This window comes from Bombina bombina, chromosome 1 (assembly GCF_027579735.1).
Source record: "Bombina bombina isolate aBomBom1 chromosome 1, aBomBom1.pri, whole genome shotgun sequence".
In the NCBI taxonomy this organism is placed as follows: domain Eukaryota; kingdom Metazoa; phylum Chordata; class Amphibia; order Anura; family Bombinatoridae; genus Bombina; species Bombina bombina.
In genome coordinates, this window is record NC_069499.1 from 1459208547 (window position 1) to 1459229982 (window position 21436).

At 40.1% G+C, this 21436-nt stretch overlaps 1 protein-coding gene across 1 annotated transcript in view; it reads left to right on the forward strand.

Moving 5' to 3' along the window:
- Nucleotides 1-21436, forward strand: part of ENGASE (endo-beta-N-acetylglucosaminidase) — a 115126-nt gene that overhangs the window by 76540 nt on the left and 17150 nt on the right. Inside the window, exons 12-13 of the mRNA XM_053706336.1 lie at nt 19763-19911; nt 20610-20703. Of these exons, the coding sequence (XP_053562311.1) occupies nt 19763-19911; nt 20610-20703 (243 nt within the window). The remainder of the gene's footprint in view (nt 1-19762; nt 19912-20609; nt 20704-21436) is intronic.

A 21436-nucleotide genomic window follows, 5' to 3' on the forward strand; every position in this document is an offset into this window, starting at 1 on the left:
TCCTATGGACAAAAAAGTAGAGGAGTTACTCAAGAAGATGTATGTACACCAGGGTTTACAATGGCAATCTGCAGTGCTACCGTCACTAGTGCCGCGGCATATTGGTTTGATGCATTGTCTGATGCTATTAGGACAGACACTCCCCTTGATGAGATCCAGGATGAGATCCAGGATAGGATAAAAGCCCTTAAGTTGGCTAATTCCTTTATTACTGATGCTTCCCTACAGGTTATCAAACTGGGAGCAAAGATTTCAGGTTTTGCTGTACTAGCCAGCAGAGCTTTATGGTTAAAACTTTGGTCTGCAAATGTGTCATCTAAGTCTAAACTTTTAGCGATTCCTTACAAGGGAAAGACCTTGTTTGGACCGGGTTTGACGGAAATAATCTCTGATATTACGGGAGGAAAAGGTAATCTTCTCCCTCAGGATAAGAGAAACAAACAAAAGGGACTTCAGAGTCATTTTCGTTCCTTTCGAAATTTCAAGGGAAATTCTTCGGCTTCCTCTTCCAAGCAAGAACAGTCCAAACCTTCCTGGGGTTTTATTCCAATCTGTTCGTGGTTCCCAAAAAGGAGGGGAACCTTCAGACCAATTTTTGATCTCAAAAGTCTAAACAAATTCCTCAGAGTACTGTCCTTCAAGATGGAAACTATTCGTTCCATTCTTCCTTTGGGCCAAGAGGGTCAATTTATGACAACGGTGGATTTAAAGGATTCACAGGGACCATAACAAGTTTCTAAGGTTTGCATTTCTAGACAAACACTTCCAATTCGTGGCTTTTCCTTTCGGCCTTGCCACAGCTCCCAGAATTTTCTCAAAGGTTCTGGGATCCCTGTTGGCGGTGCTCCGATTACGGGGCATTGCAGTGGCGCCCTATCTGGATGACATCCTGCTCCAGGGGCCATCCTTTCAACAAGCAAGATCCCACACTGAAATGTTGTTATCTTTCCTACGATCTCATGGATGGAAGGTAAATTTGGAAAAGAGCACCTTAGTTCCAAATACAAGGGTAACTTTCTTGGGAACCATAATAGATTCCCTATCAATGAAAATCTTTTTGACAGATGCCAGGAAATCAAAGATTTTCTATTCTTGTCTAGCGCTTCAGTCCTCTCCTCGGCCATCAGTGACTCAGTGCATGGAGGTAATCGGGCTGATGGTAGCTGCAATGGACATCATCCCTTTCGCCCGTTTCCACCTGAGACCTCTGCAGTTAAACATGCTCAGTCAGTGGAACGGAAATTATGCGGATTTGTCTCCGCGAATACAGCTGGAGCAGGAGACAAGAGATTCTCTTCTTTGGTGGTTGTCTCAGGATCATCTCTCTCAGGGAACCTGCTTTCGCAGACCCTCTTGGGTGATTGTGACAACAGACCCCAGCCTTCTGGGATGGGGCGCAGTCTTGGGCAATCTTCAATGCTCTTCTGGCCTGACCCTAGTTAGCCTCGACCCGGTTCATCAGGTTCCAGTTAGACAACATAACTTCAGTGGATTACATTAACCATCAGGGAGGAACGTGGAGTTCCTTAGCCATGACAGAAGTAGCCAAGATAATTCGGTGGGCGGAGACTCAGAATTGCTGTCTGTCGGCGATCCACATCCCAGGGGTGGACAACTGGGAGGCGGACTTCCTGAGCAGGCAGACCTTTCACCCGGGGGAGTGGGAACTCCATCCGGAAGTGTTTTCCAGCCTGATTCTCAAATGGGGTCAGCCGGAATTGGATCTCATGGCATCTCGGCAGAATGCCAAGCTTCTGAGGTACAGGTCAAGGTCAAGGGACCCTCAGGCTCTACTGATAGACGCCCTGGCGGTACCTTGGACTTTCAGTTTTGCATACCTATTTCCTCCATTTGCTCTTCTACCTTGGGTCATTGCTCAAATCAAGCAGGAGAGGGCGTCGGTGATCCTCATTGCACCGGCGTGGCCGTGCAGGATTTGGTATGCAGACCTGATGGACATGTCATCTCTTCCACCTTGGAGACTTCCGTTAAAGAAGGACCTTCTACTTCAAGGGCCCTTCCTTCATCCAAATCTAGTTTCTCTGAAGCTGACTGCTTGAAGATTGAACGCTTAATTTTATCCAAGCAGGGATTTTCAGAATCGGTCATTGAGACCATGATTCAGGCTCGTAAACCTGTGACTTGAAAGATTTACAACAAGATATGGCGTAAATATCTATATTGGTGTGAATCCAAGGGCTACTCTTGGAGTAGAGTTAGGATTCCTAGAATTCTGTCCTTTCTCCAAGAAGATTTGGAGAAGGGATTATCGGCAAGTTCCCTAAAGGGTCAAATATCTGCCTTGTCTATTTTGGCGGACGTACCAGACGTGCAATCGTTTTGTCAGGCCTTGGTCAGGATCAGGCCTGTGTTCAAACCAGTTACTCCTCCCTGGAATCTTAATTTAGTTCTTAAGGTTCTTCAAGGGGCTCCGTTTGAGCCTATGCATTCCTTAGATATTAAGTTGTTATCTTGGAAAGTTTTGTTTCTTGTTGCTATTTCTTCTGCTCGTAGAGTGTCAGAGCTCTCAGCATTACAGTATGATTCTCCTTACCTTATTTTTCATTTGGATAAGGTGGTTTTACGTACAAAGTTAGGATTTCTACCTAAAGTAGTTTCTGACCGGAACATTAATCAGGAGATTGTTGTTTCTTCCTTGTGCCCTAATCCTCCCTCTCAGAAGGAACGGCTTCTGCACAATCTGGGCATGGTACGTGCTGTAAAATGTTATTTACAGGCGACTAAGGATTTTCGTCAGTCTTCTGCCTTGTTTGTGGTTTTCTTGGGAAAACGTAAGGGACAGAAAGCTACGGCTAATTCTCTTTCTTTGTGGTTGAAAAGTATCATTCACTTTGCCTATGAAACTGCTGGACAGCAGCCTCCAGAGAGAGTTACGGCTCATTCCACAAAGGTGGTTTCTTCCTCATGGGCATTCAAAAACGATGCTTCTGTGGAACAGATTTGCAAGGCTGCAACTTGGTCCTCTCTTCACACTTTTTCTAAATTCTATAAGTTTGACACTTTTGCCTCAGGTGAGGCCGCTTTTGGGAGAAACGTTCTTCAAGCAGTGGTGCCTTCCGTTTAGGTTCCCTGTCTTGTCCCTCCCTTATCATCTGTGTACTCTAGCTTGGGTATTGATTCCCATTAGAAATTAGATGATCCGTTGACTCATCGTGTCATTAGAAAGAAAACAAAATGTATGCTTACCTGATAAATGTATTTCTTTCTTGACACGGTGAGTCCACAGTCCGCCCTGTTCTTTTAGACAGAGTGTCGGTATGTTATAAACTTCAGACACCTCTGCATCTTGTTACTTCCTTTCTCCCCTTACTTCGGTCGAATGCCTTGGGTGGGAGGGAAGGGAGGTGATATTTAACAGCTTTGCTGTGTTGCTCTTTGCTGTCTCCTGCTGGGCAGGAGTGATATATCCCATTAGTAATTAGATGATCCGTGAACTCATTGTGTCAAGAAAGAAAGAAATGTATCAGGTAAGCATAAATTTAGTTTTTTCATTTGTGATTCAGACAGAGAATATAATTTTAAAAGTTTCCAATTTGTTTCTGTTATCAAATTTGCCTTGTATCTGGTAGGTAGGTGCTTTTCAACAAATGATAAAGAGGACAAAGAAAATTCAATAATAGAAGTAAAATAGAAAGCTGTTTAAAATTGTATGCTCTATCTGAATCATGAAAAAATTGTGGCTTCATGTCCCTGTTTTCCTGTACTTTCACTCTAACTAAAAATTGTGGGATTTAATTTCTGAGAAGTGAAAGTGCACACGGCAGACCTCACAAACCTAACTGTATAAATATATCGCTAACTGGTCTTAGCAGAGGCAAGAATGTATAATACTGTGAAACAAAATGACTGTGGCAAGCATTGTCTATTGTAGTATCAAATCTGGTATGGCACTTTCGGATACAGCAGCTAAGGGTGGATTGTTTGATGATTGAAAAACAACTGCAGCAAACAAGGGTGTTAATCTTTTCAGAAAGCTTTCATGTTCTGTATGCTAATTTATTGCAACACTATACAAAAGTATTGAAGTGTTTTATGTATGGAGCATTTTAGGTGAGATTTGACTTGTCTATAAACTGACATACATACTTCACTTTTTCCTCTGCTAATAACGCTGCAAGCTTTGCACATCTTGTTCATTTAGTGTTTTGACCATTTTTGGCGTCTTTTAAGTATTTCCACAGATTTGTGCATTGCCTGTGTAATTTTTTAGGCCGTTCAGTTTCTTTCTTTTTTATCCTTTTGCAAATGAAGTCAGTTTATCCTGTAAAGAGTGCTATTTACTTTTTTACTTTGCTAACCAGCTTCCTATCATCAGCCAACACGTGCTAACAATGTTAGCACGTGTTAGACTACACGTGCTAACATTCCCCAGGAAAGAGTGCTCTTCCCTGTAACAAAATGACATAGCGATGACAAGCTTATCAGCCTAATTTTCTATCATAAATTGTTATGAAAACCTTCTGATGGGAATAAAAGCCACTCTTACAATGTATTTTATGCCCTTAGAAGGTATAACTGTAAATATAAGAGCGCTCTTGGGTCTAATAGAGATGAACTATTCTTGGGTATTATAAGTAGTATTGAAAAACAAAATGTATAAAACATAACCCTTAATGTGAAAACAATGGCCCCTATTTATCAAAGTCTGGCGGACCTGATTCGACAGTGCGGATCAGGTCCGCCAGACCTCGCTGAATACGGAGAGCAATACGCTCTCCGTATTCAGCATTGCACCAGCAGCTCACAAGAGCTGCTGGTGCAACGCCGTCCCCTGCCGCCAGCAGGGAGGTGTCCATCAACCCGATCGTACTCGATCGGGTTGAATTGCTGCGATGTCTGTCTGCCTGCTCAGAGGCTCGCCAGAAACACGGGGCCTCAAGCTCTATCTGGAGCTTGATAGATATGCCCCAAAGAGTGAAATTATGATGGATCTACAGCTCTAAAGATAAAGTAAACTGGACTGAAACATATATATCTGTACAAAGAAGGATAAAGCACTGAGCTGCTCAAAACTCACAGATAAAATTCGGGTGGTAAACATTAAAGGGACATGAAACCCATTTTTTTTTCTTTCATGATTTAGATAGAGAATACAATTTTAAACAACTTTCTTATTTGCTTTTATTATTTAATTTGCTTCATTCTATTGATATCCTTTGCTGAAAAACATACCTAGATAGGCTCAGTAGCTGCTGATTAGTGGCTACATATAGATGCCTCATGTTCCATGTGCAATGCTATTTTACAAAGGATATCTAAAGAATGAAGCAAATTAGATAATAGAAGTACATTGGAATGTTGTATTCTCTACTCTATCTGAATCATGAAAAAAACATTTTTGGGTTTAATGTCCCTTTAAAGCTAGCAGAACTCTATTATGTGCACTGTGAGATTGGCTATTAGAAGTTACTAATAAGTCCTCCATTTATTCTACACCGTCCCTTGTATTATCAGAGGATGAGATACAAACTGCACTAGCACATAGCACAAAATAAACTGCCTAATAATAGTTAAGAGCTCTACAAATATCTAAGAGGTCTGGACTTTCACTGGTAATATGTGAGGGAGGTCCACTTTAATTAAAGGGACAGTCTACACCAGAATTTTTATTGTTTGAAAAGATAGATAATCCCTTTATTACCCATTTCCTAGTTTTGCATAACCAACACAGTTATATAAATACACTTTTTACCCCTGTGATTACCTTGTATCTAAGCCTCTACAAACTGCCCCCTTATTTCAGTTATTTTGACAGACATCCGTTTTAGCCAATCAGAGCTGGCTCACTGGAACTCCACGTGCGTGAGCACAGTGTTATCTATATGACAAACGTAAACTAACACCCTCATGTGGTGAAAAACTGTCAAACTGCCCTGAGAGAAGACGCAGCCTTCAAGGACTTAGAAATTAGCATATGAACCTCCTAGGTTTAGCTTTCAACTAAGAATACCAAGAGAACAAAGCAAAATTGGAGATAAAAGTAAATTGGAAAATTGTTTAAAATTGCATTCTCTTTCTGAATCAGGAAAGTTTTATTTTGGACTAGACTGGCCCTTTAATATAGACTGCTAAGAAGATATAATCCCCATTATATAAATAATATCAATAAGATTGATAAGGCAAACTCCACTTTCCCAGCGTCTTACAGCAGAGCCCACATCTAATACAAAAAGATTGAAAACTGTATCATGGCACAATAGGGGATAAAGAGTATATAGTCACTCTCGCTGATCATATCTATCAGTAATCATAATTTCCTATGAGTAGCGATAGTTTGACCAATGACATATATAACCTCAAAAACTATAATGACTCACATGTGTAAGCACATATTACACAGCTAGGGGAGTGATTCATAATGAGATATAGGCACCAAATAACAAACCCCATCTCTTGAATATGTGCATTCCCTTTAAAAGAGCAAGGATGCAAAATAGTAGAAAGTATATAATTATTGCCCTCTGCTTCAATGACATCTGACATGTGAAGAAAACATACTAAACGTAAAAGAAGTCTAATGCAACAGGAACATTAAACATTAACTATGAGCAGGCAGGTAAATATTGTGACTATATAATAGCTTATATCCCTAACTGAAGCAAATGATAATAAAAGGGACATGAAACACAAAAATGTTCTTTCATGATTCAAATACAGCATGCAATTTTAAACAACGTTTCAATTTATGTGTGTTATCTAATTTGCTTTGTTCTCTTGGTATCATTTTTTGAAAATAATACCTAGGTAGGCTCAGGAATAGCAATGCACTACTGGGAACTAGCTGCTGATTGGTGGCTGCATTGGTGTACCCATTGTGCTCAGCTGGCTTCCTGTAATGCAATGCCGCTTCTTCAACCAAGAATACCAAAGGAATGAAGCAAAATTGCTAATTGAAGTAAATTGAAAAGTTGTTAACAGTTGTTTGCTCTATCTAAAACATGAAAGAAAAATTTGGGGTTTCATGTCCCTTTAAGGACCTGAGAAGATTACACTTAAGCAGCTAAACCTTTTAGTATGCTTAATAAGATGGGCCCTAAACATGACTCCTTAAGGCATCTATCACTGGTGCTGGGAGAGTGCGTAGCTACATAATATTTAATATATTTTTAAAGAAAATAAATTCAAACTGCTATGCAAACTAACAAGCATTAAAGGGACATTAAACCAAAAATTTTCTTTCATGATTCAGACAGAGAATACAATTTTAAACAACATTCCAATTTACTTCTATTATCCAATTTGCTTAATTCTTTAGATATCCTTTGTTAAAGAAATAGCAATGCACATGGGTGAGCCAATCACGAGGCATCTATGTGCGGCCATCAATCAGCAGCTACTGGGCCTATTTAGATATGCTTTTCAGGCAAGAATATCAAGAGAATGAAGCAAATTAGATAATAGAAGTAAATTAGAAAGTTGTTTTAAATGGTATTCTCTATCTGAATCATGAAACAAAAAAATTGTGTTGAATGTCCCTTTAAGTATAACATATAAATTAAAATAACTGGACAGTAACAATTATTTTGTACGTGTAACCCTCTAAGTTCTGGTAATAATTAAGCTGGAAGAAGTCCTGTTGCTAAACACTAAATCTTGTACTAGGTCCTAGTGTAACATAGTCCGTTTAGGAGAGTTGTACCGGTCAGCTCTCCAGTCCCTTCTACTGTCGTTCTAACCAACTCAGGTCTTCACAGATGCCTAAGAAGGAGCAACCCAGTCTCTAAGATAGCCAGCAATACACACCCACATCTCATAAGCTGTCAGCCCCTTAGAGAGCTGACAAGTGGGCAGGATGGGTGTACATAACCTGAACCCATATCCTCTTGCAGCATTGTGTCTGCACTTAGGAGGTAATAGCTGAAAAATGAAGGTGGCTACGGAGTATCCAGGAACACCACCAATGTCTATCCTTGCCCACAGCTATTAGGAAAGGCAAGAAGTCCACAGGACCATAGGGTAGCTGTGTGTCGGCAGGCAAAGGTGTAGCACCATCCCTCAGGCTTTTCTTGGGCCCATATCCTGATCTTTGGTTGAGTATCCGCTGTGCACTTGGGAGAAGTGAGGATTTCTCAGTTATTATTTTCTTTGAAAAATGAGAGCTGATTGATGGAATCTCATTTCACAAATAGCGTTGTATATGCCTGGTGCAGGTCTCTGATGTCCTGAACTTTCCTTGGTCTTGGAGGTCTGCGGAATGACCCTCTATACCCCTTGGTGTCATAGGTAGCTCAGTCTTGTTAGTTGGTTGAACTAAGATGATGTTAGTTGGTTGAACTAAGATGGCTGTGTATTTAGGAGATCCCTGTGTAGCACTCATCAGCTCTGTTGAATGCTGGTCGCTGGGTCCAGTGTGCTCTGGGCACTTCCATCTGTTATCAATGGTGATGTGATTCTGAGCTACCCCGTTGGTAGGTATATCTGCCTTCTGTGAAAACCTATAAGATAAGTCTCCTTTAGTGCAATGAGAACTCTGGCCCTCCGCAAAACAATGCTCAAATAGCAGACGCAATCTTAAAAAATGTTCCTCCAACAAAATATGTAGTTTTCACTCTAGGCTTTGAGTATTAGAGACTATTTCTCACCATCTGCAATATACTCTAGTTTCAGCTCAACTGGCTGTTGCACCCGGAGTCACCGGGTGGGTTAGCTGAAGGCCACGAGTATTTTCACACCGCCGCTGAAGGCCCACCATGGAAATAGAGCTTCACAAGCAGTTCCTCTTGTGTTATGAATAACGTTGAATTAAAATTTATAGGAATACAGCGAAATTGAAAGTTCTGTCTGCTGTTATGCAAGATTTTTTTTCAGCTTGTCCGTGTAGCTCCAAAATTAGTCAGCCATCCCCCTTTTTTTTAAAACATGATGGGTATGACCAACAATTATCCTAGGGGCTTGAAACAGACCAGATTTAATGAATATGACAGGGTAAATTGTTCCTTCCATTTGCTAGATTTATTCATGTCTAATTATTCCAAATCTCTTGTCTGTCTCCAGCCCTGGTAGATAAACAATTGTGTATTAGACACTGTATTACCTGCAGTTACAGTAAAAAAGGAGGTTATAGTTGAAGGACAATTCAGAATGTCACCTGTAGGCTCTCTAGTATCTGTTACAAGACTAGAGGTGCAGTGTGAGAGGACATAGTACCCTTGTGTATATGTGTCAAGTGTTGTGTTGTTGCATCACATAAAGGTCAGTGCCCTGGTGTTTAGATGACCTTAAAGTTATGGGCCTACTGTATATGGGTGAGTCACTGAGGGCTAACGCCCTGATTAATAAGATAAAGGGTCACATGTGCGTTTGGATATATAGGCAGTAAATCACTATCACCTAGATTACGAGTTTTGCGCTAAACAAGGTGCGAAACGAATGCAACAAAAGTTGCGTTATTTCACCCTCCATAGCGCTGTCATTACGAGTTTCTGAAAAGCCTCCTTGTGTGTGGGATATGGTTGCGTTAAGCTCCATACCGCACAAAATCCAAGGGCTGCTTCGACGTGCTCGTGCACGCTTTCCCCCATAGACATCAATGAGGAGAGAGTGTTAGTTTTTTTTCTAACATCTCCGTAACACAACCCCATTGATGTCTATGGGGAAAAGAAAGTTACATTTAAACCTAACACCCTAACATAAACCCCAAGTCTAAACACTCCTAATCTGCCACCACCGACATCGCCGCCACCTAAATAAAGTTATTAGCCCCTATTCCACCTCTCCCGACATCGCTGACACTATAATAAAGTTATTAACCCCTAATCTGCCGTCCCCGACATAGCCGACACTAATAAAAGCTATTAACCCCTAATCCGCCGCTCCCCAACATCGCCACCACTATAATAAAGTTATTAACCCCTAAACCTCCGGCCTCCCACATCTCCGCCACTAAATAAACCTATTAACACCTAAACCGCTGGCCCCCACATCGCAAAACACTAAATTAAACTATTAACCCCTAAACTTAACACCCACTAACTTTAAATTAAAATTACAATATAACTATTTAACCCCTTAAGGACCGATGACGTACAGGGTACGTCCTACATAAAAATGTCCTTAACGACCAAGGACATACCCTGTACGTCGGTGTTTCCAAGGGGTGGAAGCAATCCTGATCGATTCTAGCCGCTTTCATGTTATTGCAGTGATGCCTCGATATCGATGGTAGGCTAAGTCAGAGGGGGGTGGGATCGCAAGCGGTGCCGCCAAGGGTGTGCACAGGGGCTGGAGAGGGTGGGAACTCTACACTATGAAACACTATTTTTTCCAATACGATGGGGGAAAGGACTGTAGCGGATCGGAATTTTTGCCTAAGGGGTCTGGGAGGGTGTGGGGGGTTGCATATTGAGGGAGGGCAGCTAGACTACAGAATTTTTTTTAACTTATATAAATAAATACCATGTTTTATGGCAGACTGGGTACTGGCAGGCAGCTGCCAGTACCCAAGATGGCGCACAATAAGATAGAGGAGGAGGGTTAGAGAGCTGTTCGTGGGGCGGGGAACAGGGAGGTTGGGGGCTATGACGGGATCCTACACAGCAGAATTATGTTTTTTTTTTTTGTTTTAGTTTTTTTTCTGCCAGTACTTAAGATGGCGGGGACAATTGTGGGGGAGGGAAGAAAGCTGTTTGGGAGGGATCAGGGGGTCTCATGTTTCAGGTGGGAGGCTGATCTCTACACTAAAGCTAAAATTAACCCTGCAAGCTCCCTACAAGCTACCTAATTAACCCCTTCACTGCTAGACATAATACACGTGTGATGCGCAGCGGCATTTAGCGGCCTTCTAATTACCAAAAAGCAACGCCAAAGCCATATATGTCTGCTATTTCTGAACAAAGGGGATCCCAGAGAAGCATTTACAATCGTTTGTGCCATAATTGCATAAGCTGTTTGTAAATAATTTCAGTGAGAAACCTAAACTTTGTGAAAACGTGAACTTTTTTTTTTTTATTTGATCGCATTTGGCGGTGAAATGGTGGCATGAAATATACCAAAATGGGCCTAGATCAATACTTTGGGTTGTCTACTACACTAAAGCTAAAATTAACCCTACAAGCTCCCTAATTAACCCCTTCACTGCTGGGCATAATACACGTGTGGTGTGCAGCTGTATTTAGCGGCCTTCTAATTATCAAAAAGCAACGCCAAAGCCATATATGTCTGATATTTCTGAACAAAGGGGATCCCAGAGAAGCTTTTACAATCATTTGTGCCATAATTGCACAAGCTGTTTGTAAATGATTTCAGTGAGAAACCTAAAGTTTGTGAGAAAAAGTTGTGAAAAAGTGAACAATTTTTTTTTTTTATTTGATCGCATTTGGCGGTGAAATGGTAGCATCAAATATACCAAAATGGGCCTAGATCAATACTTTGGGTTGTCTTCTAAAAAAAAAATATATACGGGGGCGTGTCCGGACCAGCATCTAAGATGGCCACCTTTGTGAGAGCTCTTCAATTAGGGGCTACAACATGTTAAAAAGCCAAACTTCTCTCACACCATCCAATGCCAATTAATATTGCATTAAACTAGGTTCATTCTTCTGCATCGAACGATACCTATATTATGTCTTTTGAAGCCTTAGAGCAGGACAGCTAGACCCCTTCATACATTGCTGCTCGCTAGAACACGCAGAGAACATACTACCATCCCCAGGCATGCTACTCGCTAACTATGGAGGACTTTGACAAGGCAGCACTGGCCCTCTTAGCAGCCCTTGAAACTAGGATGGTACGTCAATTTATTAGCCTACAAGCTGTGCTACGCTCTGACCAAGAGGACATACCTACTTCATGCATGGCGAAGACAGGGGAGTATGCTGAAGCGCATGTACGACCTACGAGTGATTGGGTGCAACTACAAGACTCTCCTGTTTGCTCTTCTTTCCCTGACATGGGAGATGTGGCCGACCCTGGAGGAGGAGGGGTGAGCGGAATACTGATTACTAAAGAGCACTCCTCTGGCGGCGACATAGAAATGCAGGCCCCAGCCCGCAACTGCAGTAAGTGCCACTACCGGGATCCCTTAATAGTTCATGGCATCCTCTTGAGCATATTGGGTGATGTGAGCAGCGGATGGTTTGGCGAGAAGCAGAGTAAGTCTCCTCCTTTCAAATTTACCCAACAGCTTATGTCGACCAGTCCGCACCAGAGTCCAGCACAAGTATTGGACACTGAAACTCGGTCCCTAACTACTGCTCGTATGGTCTACCCAAGGCCTAAGGGACTTGGGATTTGTCATCTCATGGTGCTGTGTCGAGAGACTGATCCCTATCAATTCAAGCCTCCCACCCGCTCCAGAAGAGGAGTTGGTTAACAGCTCCTTCAGCCAAGACGCTTTCATTAAAGTCCCAACTTGCAGAAAGCTATGTGTGGGTCAATGACAGTGTCTGATTAAGTTCTCTCCTTGATTACACTGTTCCGGTTTTTAGTTTACATTTAAGAGTACCTTGTTGATAGTATTTGTTAGACTGAAGCCCTTATCCCATTTATTTTCTTATTGTTACTGTTTGTATTTCAGTTGAAAGAGCTCCTTCCTGATATTAACCACTATGCTACTTTTACTCTGTTGCTGCTTGCGTGATGGGAATACCTAGCTGGTGACAAATGTTACGCTAGAGTCCTTAGGGATCTAGCCCCATTTTGTTATTTATCAAACTGTTACTGCTCTTATACTAGCCAGATGAGCACCTTACTGACTTATATGTATTTTTACGTTATCTTCCCTATTTTAGCTTATTGCTGCGACCCCACAGCATCAGCCTAATCTGCCTATTGTAAGGTGTCTTCCTTATTTTACCTTGAAGAGCTATGTTATTACAGCAGCTAAGCTACTTTAATGCTATACTCACTGTTATTAGGGCTGCCCCTATATTTGGTCTTCAACCACTAACCCCTAATAGAATCTTGCCAGCCACAGTGGCCCTAGCATCCTAATCTTATGTATATATGTCCATACTACTTATTCTCTTAGAGACATACAATAGTCGTACATACAGCCCACTAGATTACCCCATGCTACTGAACATACCTTAATATATTATTTTACCGTTAGCCTATTAATTTAGCAGTGTTTGGACTTTGAGAAATAGCCCGCCTCCCTACCCCACCCACCCTAGAAATATATAACACTTAGCTAAGAGACAATACGAGAACTTCAATCCGCCTGATTAATATACCTCTGAATAAGGTCTCTTTCTCCACAATATGACCACTTTATGAAGACTATACCATCTGATGTACTAGGTCGTTATGAGAGAACCCTATTGACCATAGAACTGCAATATTTCTCACTATATATCATATCCATCTGTTGAATTTTTGGTAGTAGGTTAGTGGGATACCAAATTTAAGCCTACTTTAATTTATATGTTACAAGCCATTATTATATGCCTCTATAGAATTACTAATGTATGCTGGGTAATACCCTTGGCGATTATTCACTTTTGCAAATGGGACACCACTGAGGTAGCAATGGTTTTTCATGGGTCCTTACACAGATTACCATAGTGTCTGATGATTAGAATTAATGTGAATGTTAAAGTTTTTCTATGTGGATATATACATACTGAGTTGCAATACTGCATCCTATCTTAACATTAACCATTGTTCTGGTATAGACTGCGGGATTGTTTATTTCAGCCATATATTTTTTTCAATATTATGTCCAAATATCCTCATAGGTATCCCATAGTTATTTTTATGTCACTAACCATTTTTACAAATAAGGTTAGTATTGGTTAAGCTATGTCAGACAAGATCAGCAAACCCTTTCACTTAGGCCTAACTCATAATATGTGTTGAGACTTAGCATCCTAGCCTATCTTCAGTGTGTCTTTTACAAACTCCTAAAGTCAAGGACCTCTATAAACTATGTGGGCTCCTATACGGTTTCCCAGATTGATACTCTTAATTTCAAATTATAAGTTTAACTAACACTTAGGTCATAGCTACCACATATTCTTTTCATATATGCTTACTTTGGTTCCCCACAGCCTGTGACTGGCAACCATGATCACTGCCTACCCCTTGCTAGACCCCCATAATTTACCTCCCTATTGGAAGTCAGTCTCACCATGACGGAATGTTTGTAAAAGTTAAAGTACTCCCTTAGATAAGCTAATTACAAAATACCTATTCTATTGGTCTATCACTCAGTCATTATGTTTTTCATCCTTTAGTACTTCCTACCACCCCCCTGCAAGTATTCCCCATAGGCTCTAGAGGCCACCGTATTTTAGCCCCTTACACTCCCACTTTCGCTTTTAAATACTATTTTTTGTTGGCTCAAGAACATGTTTTGATATAATTGTTCCAGAATATACAGTTCCAGTTCAGTTCTTATACTGTTTAACTCTCTCTTTAACTCCTCTAGAGGGCTGCCTTTCAAGACCACATAACTAGAACAAGTGGACCTTATACATGCCCTCTTTATATTGAGTGCCTTTATGGCCGGACTCATTCACATCTGCACTCTTGAACCAACTTTTACAAAGCCTTAGATGTTTATAAAACCTGACCTAGCTTTGATCATCATATTCTTTAGAAGATCTCTATCTTGTAATTAGTAGGACACGCCCCCCCCCTTTCCCCATTCATTATATAAGTGGCTCTTGCCCACTGCATCCCTCCCCCTAATATTTTACACAACAATAGTTCGAAGTTACTGCCATTTGATACAGCAATCACGATACACTTGGCCCAAGAGTGACCAACATAACAGTTACTTCGCATTTATATACTAAAAGAAAAAAGAGGTTTCATTTATGTTTGTCTAGTTCCTTTGTTATCCTCACTTCTATTACTGATATCTATTGTTTTAAAGAGTGTCTGGTTTTATACTTTTCATGCACAGGTAATTATTCTTGCTTCACCGCTCTTTGTGTACTTGAGACCTATGGAACTTGTGAACTATATATACGCAATTATATACTAGTTATTTATTACTTAGCCTAGATCTCTTTAGGTCTTCTATCCTATGGTCTGTTATATTGTTATTAGCAAAACATGCATTAGCCTGTGAGCATTAATATTCCTATCTTAGAAGTCACTGTACATTTCTTTTTTATGTATCTGACAAACTCTGTATTTCTTTTAATGTTGTATCACATAACAACCTCAATAAAAAACTGTTTTAAAAAAAATAAATAAATAAAAAATATATATATATACATGTGAAGGGATATTCAGGGATTCCTGACAGATATCAGTGTTCCAATGTAACTCACTAATTTTAATTAAAAAAGTGGTTTGGAAATAGCAAAGTGCTACTTGTATTTATTGCCCTATAACTTGCAAAGAACATGTAAACATTTGGTATTTCTAAACTCAAGACAAAATTTAGAAACTATTTAGCATGGGTGTTTTTTGGTAGTTATAGATGTGTAACAGTTTTTGAGGGTCAAAGTTAGAAAAAGTGTTTAGTAAATTATAAGATATGATGAAAATAATTGTATCTTTAGAAAGTCCATTTAATGGCGAGAAAAACGGTATATAATATGTGTGGGTACAGTAAATAAGTAAGAGTAAAATTACAGCTAAACGCAAACACAGCAGAAATGTAAAAATAGCCTTGGTCCCAAATATTCAGAAAATGGAAAAGTGCGGTGGTCCTTAAGAGGTTAAATAAATAAAAACTTACCTGTAAAATAAATATAAACCTAACATTAAACTATAAATTAACCTAACATAACTATTTTAATAAAATAAAAAATGCTCCCAATTAAAATATCTAAATTACACATTTTAAAAAAACATAACACTAAAAAAAAAAAAAAAAAATCAAAATTACAACTAAAACAAACAAACAAATCCTATGAAAAATTTAAAAAATCTAAGTGTACCAAAAATAATTAACACTAAAATCACGAAAAATAAAAAACACTGATTACAAAAATCAATAAACTAAATTATCAAAATTTAAAAGAATTACACCTAATCTAATAGCCCTATAAAAATAAAAAGCCCCCCCCCCAAAATAATAACACCCTCTAACCTACTATAAACTACCAATAGCCCTTAAAAGGGCCTTTTGTAGGGCATTGCCCTAAAGAAATCCGCACTTTTACCTGTAAAAAAAACTACAAAGTCCCCTGAACAGTAAAACCCACCACCCAACCACCCCCCAAAATAAAAAACCTAACTCTGAAAAAAAACTAAGCTACCCATTGCCCCTAAAGGGGCATTTGTATGGGCATTGCCCTTAAAAGGGCATTTATCTGTTTTGCATTGCCCTTAAAAGGGCATTCAGCTCTTTTTCCAAGCCCAAAGCACTAATCTAAAAAAAAACACCCCCCCCCCAAAAAAAACCCCCAGAAGATTTACTCATGGTTTCTGAAGTCCGGACATCCATCTCCATCCAGGCTGCGAGGTCTTCATCCAGGCGGTGAAGTCTTCATCCAGGCGGTAAGGTCTTCATCCATTCCGGGGGAGTCTTCTATTTTCATCCCAGCGGCGCAGAGCTATCCTGGAAACGTCCTCTTAATAAGGTTGTCACTGTACACTGAAGTTGAATGCAAGGTAGCCGTTTCAAAATGGCGTACCTTGCATTCCTATTGGCTGATTTGATTCTTCAAATTCAAATCAGCCAATAGGTTGAGAGCTGCTGAAATCCTTTTGAAAAACCACAATATTAAGACAAAATATTGTGTGAGAGGTGCGCCAAAAAAACGTCCCCAATGAGGCAGAACACAAATGAACACAAAGCAAGTTAACACAAAATACAAGCAGAAAACACAACACATACAATTAACCAGATACTCATATGAGCAATAAAGCAAAAAAAAATGTAAAAGTGAAAAGCCCACAGATGGTCCTGCAACAACAAAACGATATGTGACAGGCAGGCAGCTCTATCGACAAAGATGGATCAGATGATATCAAGTCCTATAAGACAAAAAGAAGAGGCGCCCTTGATGCAATAACTCAAAAACAATGCAATGGCATGTAGCAACGGCAGAAAAGGTACTCACAACGAAGATGCACATCCAGTGCAAAAAAACACGAACCGAGGCTTCAGAGCCGCTCGGCTGACTCAAACACTCTAACAGAGCAGCTGGGCCATGAAGGGGCTCATCTCCAGTGATGTCACAGCTTCCGGTCCCAATGGAAGGAATACAGCCAATGGCATGGTAGCACCTATAATAGGTCTCTATTACTGTGTCACACTCTGTACCAGATTCAGTAAGAGAGACCTATCGTAAGTGCTACCACGCCATTGGCTGTATTCCTTCCGTTGGGACCGGAAACTGTGACATCACTGGAGACAAGCCCCTTTGTGACGCCGAAACGTGTCAGCTGTAGCTTTTTTTGCTGACTTTCCATTGATTACACTTGTTTGTAGTCTGTGCCCCTGGCCTTTTAATTGTCAAAATAAAGTTCGTATGTTTTATAACTCCCGACTGGTGCTCCTGTTCTTTTGTGCTTTATACTACTGACCTATTGGAGTGTAGCACAGCCAGTGGGAGTTCAGAACTATCCCATTCACCTATAGCTCCGAGGACGTTTTGAGCTGTTCCACTGAGACCAATCATTACAGCTTGAAAATTTACACACCCCTTGGTGGAACGGAGGAGTGTTTCGGCTATCCAATCAAAGGAAGGAGGACGGATCCGTGGATACTTCCGAGTTTACCCAGAGGTATATGCCGGAGCTTTCCGTGGGCTGGAGGTAAGCGTACCTACAGGAGAAGTAAGCTGAGCTGTTTGGAGCCAAGCGAGGGCATTCAGAGCTGTTGGGATACCATCAGAAGTTGAACCTGAGTGAGCCCTGACCGCACATTAGGTACGACTGGAACTTTGAGCTGTAAAGGGTAAGCACGTTTTATTTCTGCTTTTACTTACCTGCTCACTGTGTTCGCCGAGCCCAAACTCTAGGACTTCTTAGCAGTTTGTTTACTGCATATATTATACCACACATTACACTAGTGGGGAGATATCCTTTTGTTGTGCTGTACTGTTTTGAACAGCCAATAGGATTTCAGAAGCTCTCATCCTATTGGCTGATTTGAATTTGAAGAATCAAATCAGCCAATAGGAATGCAAAGTACGCCACTTTGAAATGGCTATCTTGCATTCAACTTCAGTGTACGACGACGACCGTATGAAGCTCCGCACAGGATGGAATCAGCTTCCAGGATGGCTCTGCTCCGCGCCGCCGGGATGAAGATAGAAGACGCCCCCGTGATGGATGAAGACCTCGCCACCTGGATGAAGACCTCGCCGCCTGGATGGAGATGGATGTCCGGACTTCAGAAACCGTGAGTAGATCTTCTGGGGTTAGTGTTAGGTTTTGTTTTAATTTTTTTGGGTGTTTTTTTTTTTTTTTTTAGATTAGGACTTTAGGCTTGGAAGAAGAGCTGAATACCCTTTTAAGGGCAATGCAAAAGAGCTAAATGCCCTTTTAAGGGCAATGCCCATACAAATGCCACTTTAGGGGCAATGGGTAGCTTAATTTTTTTTTTTTTAGAGTTGGGTTTTTTATTTTGGGGGGTTGGTTGGGTGGTGGATTTTACTGTTGGGGGGACTTTGTATTTTTTTTACAGGTAAAGGAGCTGATTTATTTAGGGCAATGCCCTACAAAAGTCCCTTTTAAGAGCTATTGGTAGTTTATTGTAGGTTAGGTTTTTTATTTTGTTTGTTTTTTATTTTTATAGGGCTATTAGATTAGGTGTAATTGTTTTATTTTTGATAATTTCGTTTTTTTTGTAATCTTAGTGTTTTTTATTTTTTATGATTTTAGTGTTAATTATTTTTGGTAAACTTAGATTTTCTTAACGTTTTTCGTAGGATTTTTTTTATTTAGTTGCCATTTAGATTTTTTTTTTTTCTTAGTGTTAGGTTTTTTAAATTTGTAATTTAGATATTTTAATTGGTAGGATTTTTTATTTTATTAGATTAGTTACGTTAGGTTAATTTATAGTTTAATGTTAGTTTTATATTTCACAGGTAATTTTTTATTTATTTAAATAGTCATATTGTAATTTTAATTTAAAGTTAGGGGGATGTTAGGTTTAGGGGTTAATAGTTTAATATAGTGTTTTGCTATGTGGGGGGCCGGCGGCTTAGGGGTTAATAGTTTTATTTAGTGACGGAGATGTGGGAGGCCGGAGGTTTAGGAGTTAACAACTTTATTTAGTGGCGGCGATGTCGGGGAGCGGCGGAATAGGGGTTAATAACTTTATTATAGTGGCTACAATGTCGGGGAGCTGCGGTTTAGGGGTTAATATATTTAAATAGTGTTGAAGATGTGGGTGGGTGGCAGATTAGGGGTTAATAAGTTTAATATAGTGTTTGGGATGTAGGAGGGTGGCGGTTTAGGGGTTAATAGGTTACTTATGGGTGTTAGTGTACTTTGTAACACTTTAGTTATGGATTTTGTGTAACGAAAATGTTTCATAAAACTCATAACTACTGCTCTCAGATGGCGGTATGGATTGTGTCAGTATAGGCTGTAACGCAAGCTTTTTAGCCTCACCGCACAACCTGTAATACCGGCGCTATGGAAATCCCACACAAAAACTTAAAATTTTTTTGACTGCGGGATTGAGGTTGTGTTACAGGTTAAAATGCTTACAGTATAGCTATACCAACACGACTCGTAATATGCGTTCCTGCATTACGCTGAAATTGACATTTTTTCAGCGTTAACAAAACTCGTAATCTAGGTGTATGTTATTGTGATTATGTGTGTTAGATCACTGAGATCAGCTGCTGTTTCTCACATATAATGATTTGTGTTGGTGATTTAGGCTGTTCTCCCTACATGTCCCAGCACCCCCAAAGCTTTTGCTGTCCATGGTTTACAAGCTGGAAGGAAGTCCGAATATTTCAGTGTCACTGGAGCTCAGCACGCAAGATGCCCCATCCTGCAGTATTGAGAGAATAATGGGGATATCCGGTGAGAGAAAAGGATGCATGCATGACAAGTTAATGGACTGCAGTTATTAAGAACAAATGGAGATAGTATAAAGGAGTGAGAAAGAAAAAGGAAATGACTGTGAATGTGCTACTGTTCTTGGAGAAGGATTACAAATGTGAATGGAGAATGCACAGACAGTAAAATTTGAGAAATATACGGATAGACTGCACAATGCAGGGAATGGAGAACGGAGTAAAGCTGATTGAGAGAGTGACATTTAGAATAAAATAATAATATGTGACAGGAAACTGATTAGACTGATGGACTGACCAACAGGTAATGAGGACTAATTAACTGAACCTAAAGACTACACTTTTTGTTTTTATTGAGACATTGTGTGATACTCCCTTTCCCTTGTCTGGTTGTGCTGCTTTCTACCATTGCCACATCTGTATTGTAATGAATTCCTATTTCCTATCTTTCCGTATCAAAAAATTGCATTTTATTCCTCATGGTTTCCCTGATATTTCTAGCTGTATTTCATGTACTGTCCTCCAGTCTATGTTGTTTTGCTTCTGAGGTTCCTTCCTGGTGCTTTTGGTGTTCTTGCTTTTTTTTTTTGGACTGTTTCTCTCCCCTGTGCCCTGTGTTTTCCTGCTATGTCCTGCACTGTTTCATAGTTCTCTAGGGCTTCTTCTTCGGGCTCGGTCTCCTGATGTCCTTACTGTGATCCGCAGAGCAGGTTAAAGTACAGAAACTTCAGCCCCTCTCGGAGCCTCCTGTCCACCTCGCAGACACTGCGCAAGACGGGAAAAGTAGCTGGGAGCAAAGGTGAATGTTTATAGCAAACGGTTGTTAGTTCCTACTTATTCTTGTGTGTGTGTGTAGAGATAAAATATATATTTCTGATAAGCTAACCAAAGGCAAATTAGTCACTATACACATTATTTTCTATTGCACAGAATACAATTGTCACTAGAATGTTCACTCATTATTTGTTCCAGTCCAGCTGGACATTTCGCATGGTTTTCAGATTCAAAACTATTCCAATCCATATTAAATTCAGAGATAACCCACAACACAAATGTATCTCTATATTTGCTGAAGAGAATACCTAGGTAGGTAGTGTGCACATGTCCACAGAACTATATGGCAGCAGTTTTGTAAGAATACTTTGGACCACTAGATGGTAGTAGGGTTTGCACAGTGTATGACATTGATACAAGTGCTGCAATATAGTTTGAGCATGCTCAGTTCACATGTTAATGTTTTTGGTTTCAAAGAATGAGTTGTAAATATAAATTTTGAAGAAAATCTAGCTAACAGAGTTTGCTTTACTTGCTATACCCAATTTATACACAAAATTAAGGTCATTAAAACCATGTAAAATAAGTATTACGTTATGGACACATGCAATACCTTATATAGCGGCTGTGTCATGGGCTGTTTGATGCACAGGTCTCGCTGACAGTGACGATACCAAGCAATTCATGCAAAAGTAATGGAGGCCACCCCAGACTAGTGATCACAGGGACAAGGCATCCCGGATTGGCTTTAGCAGATA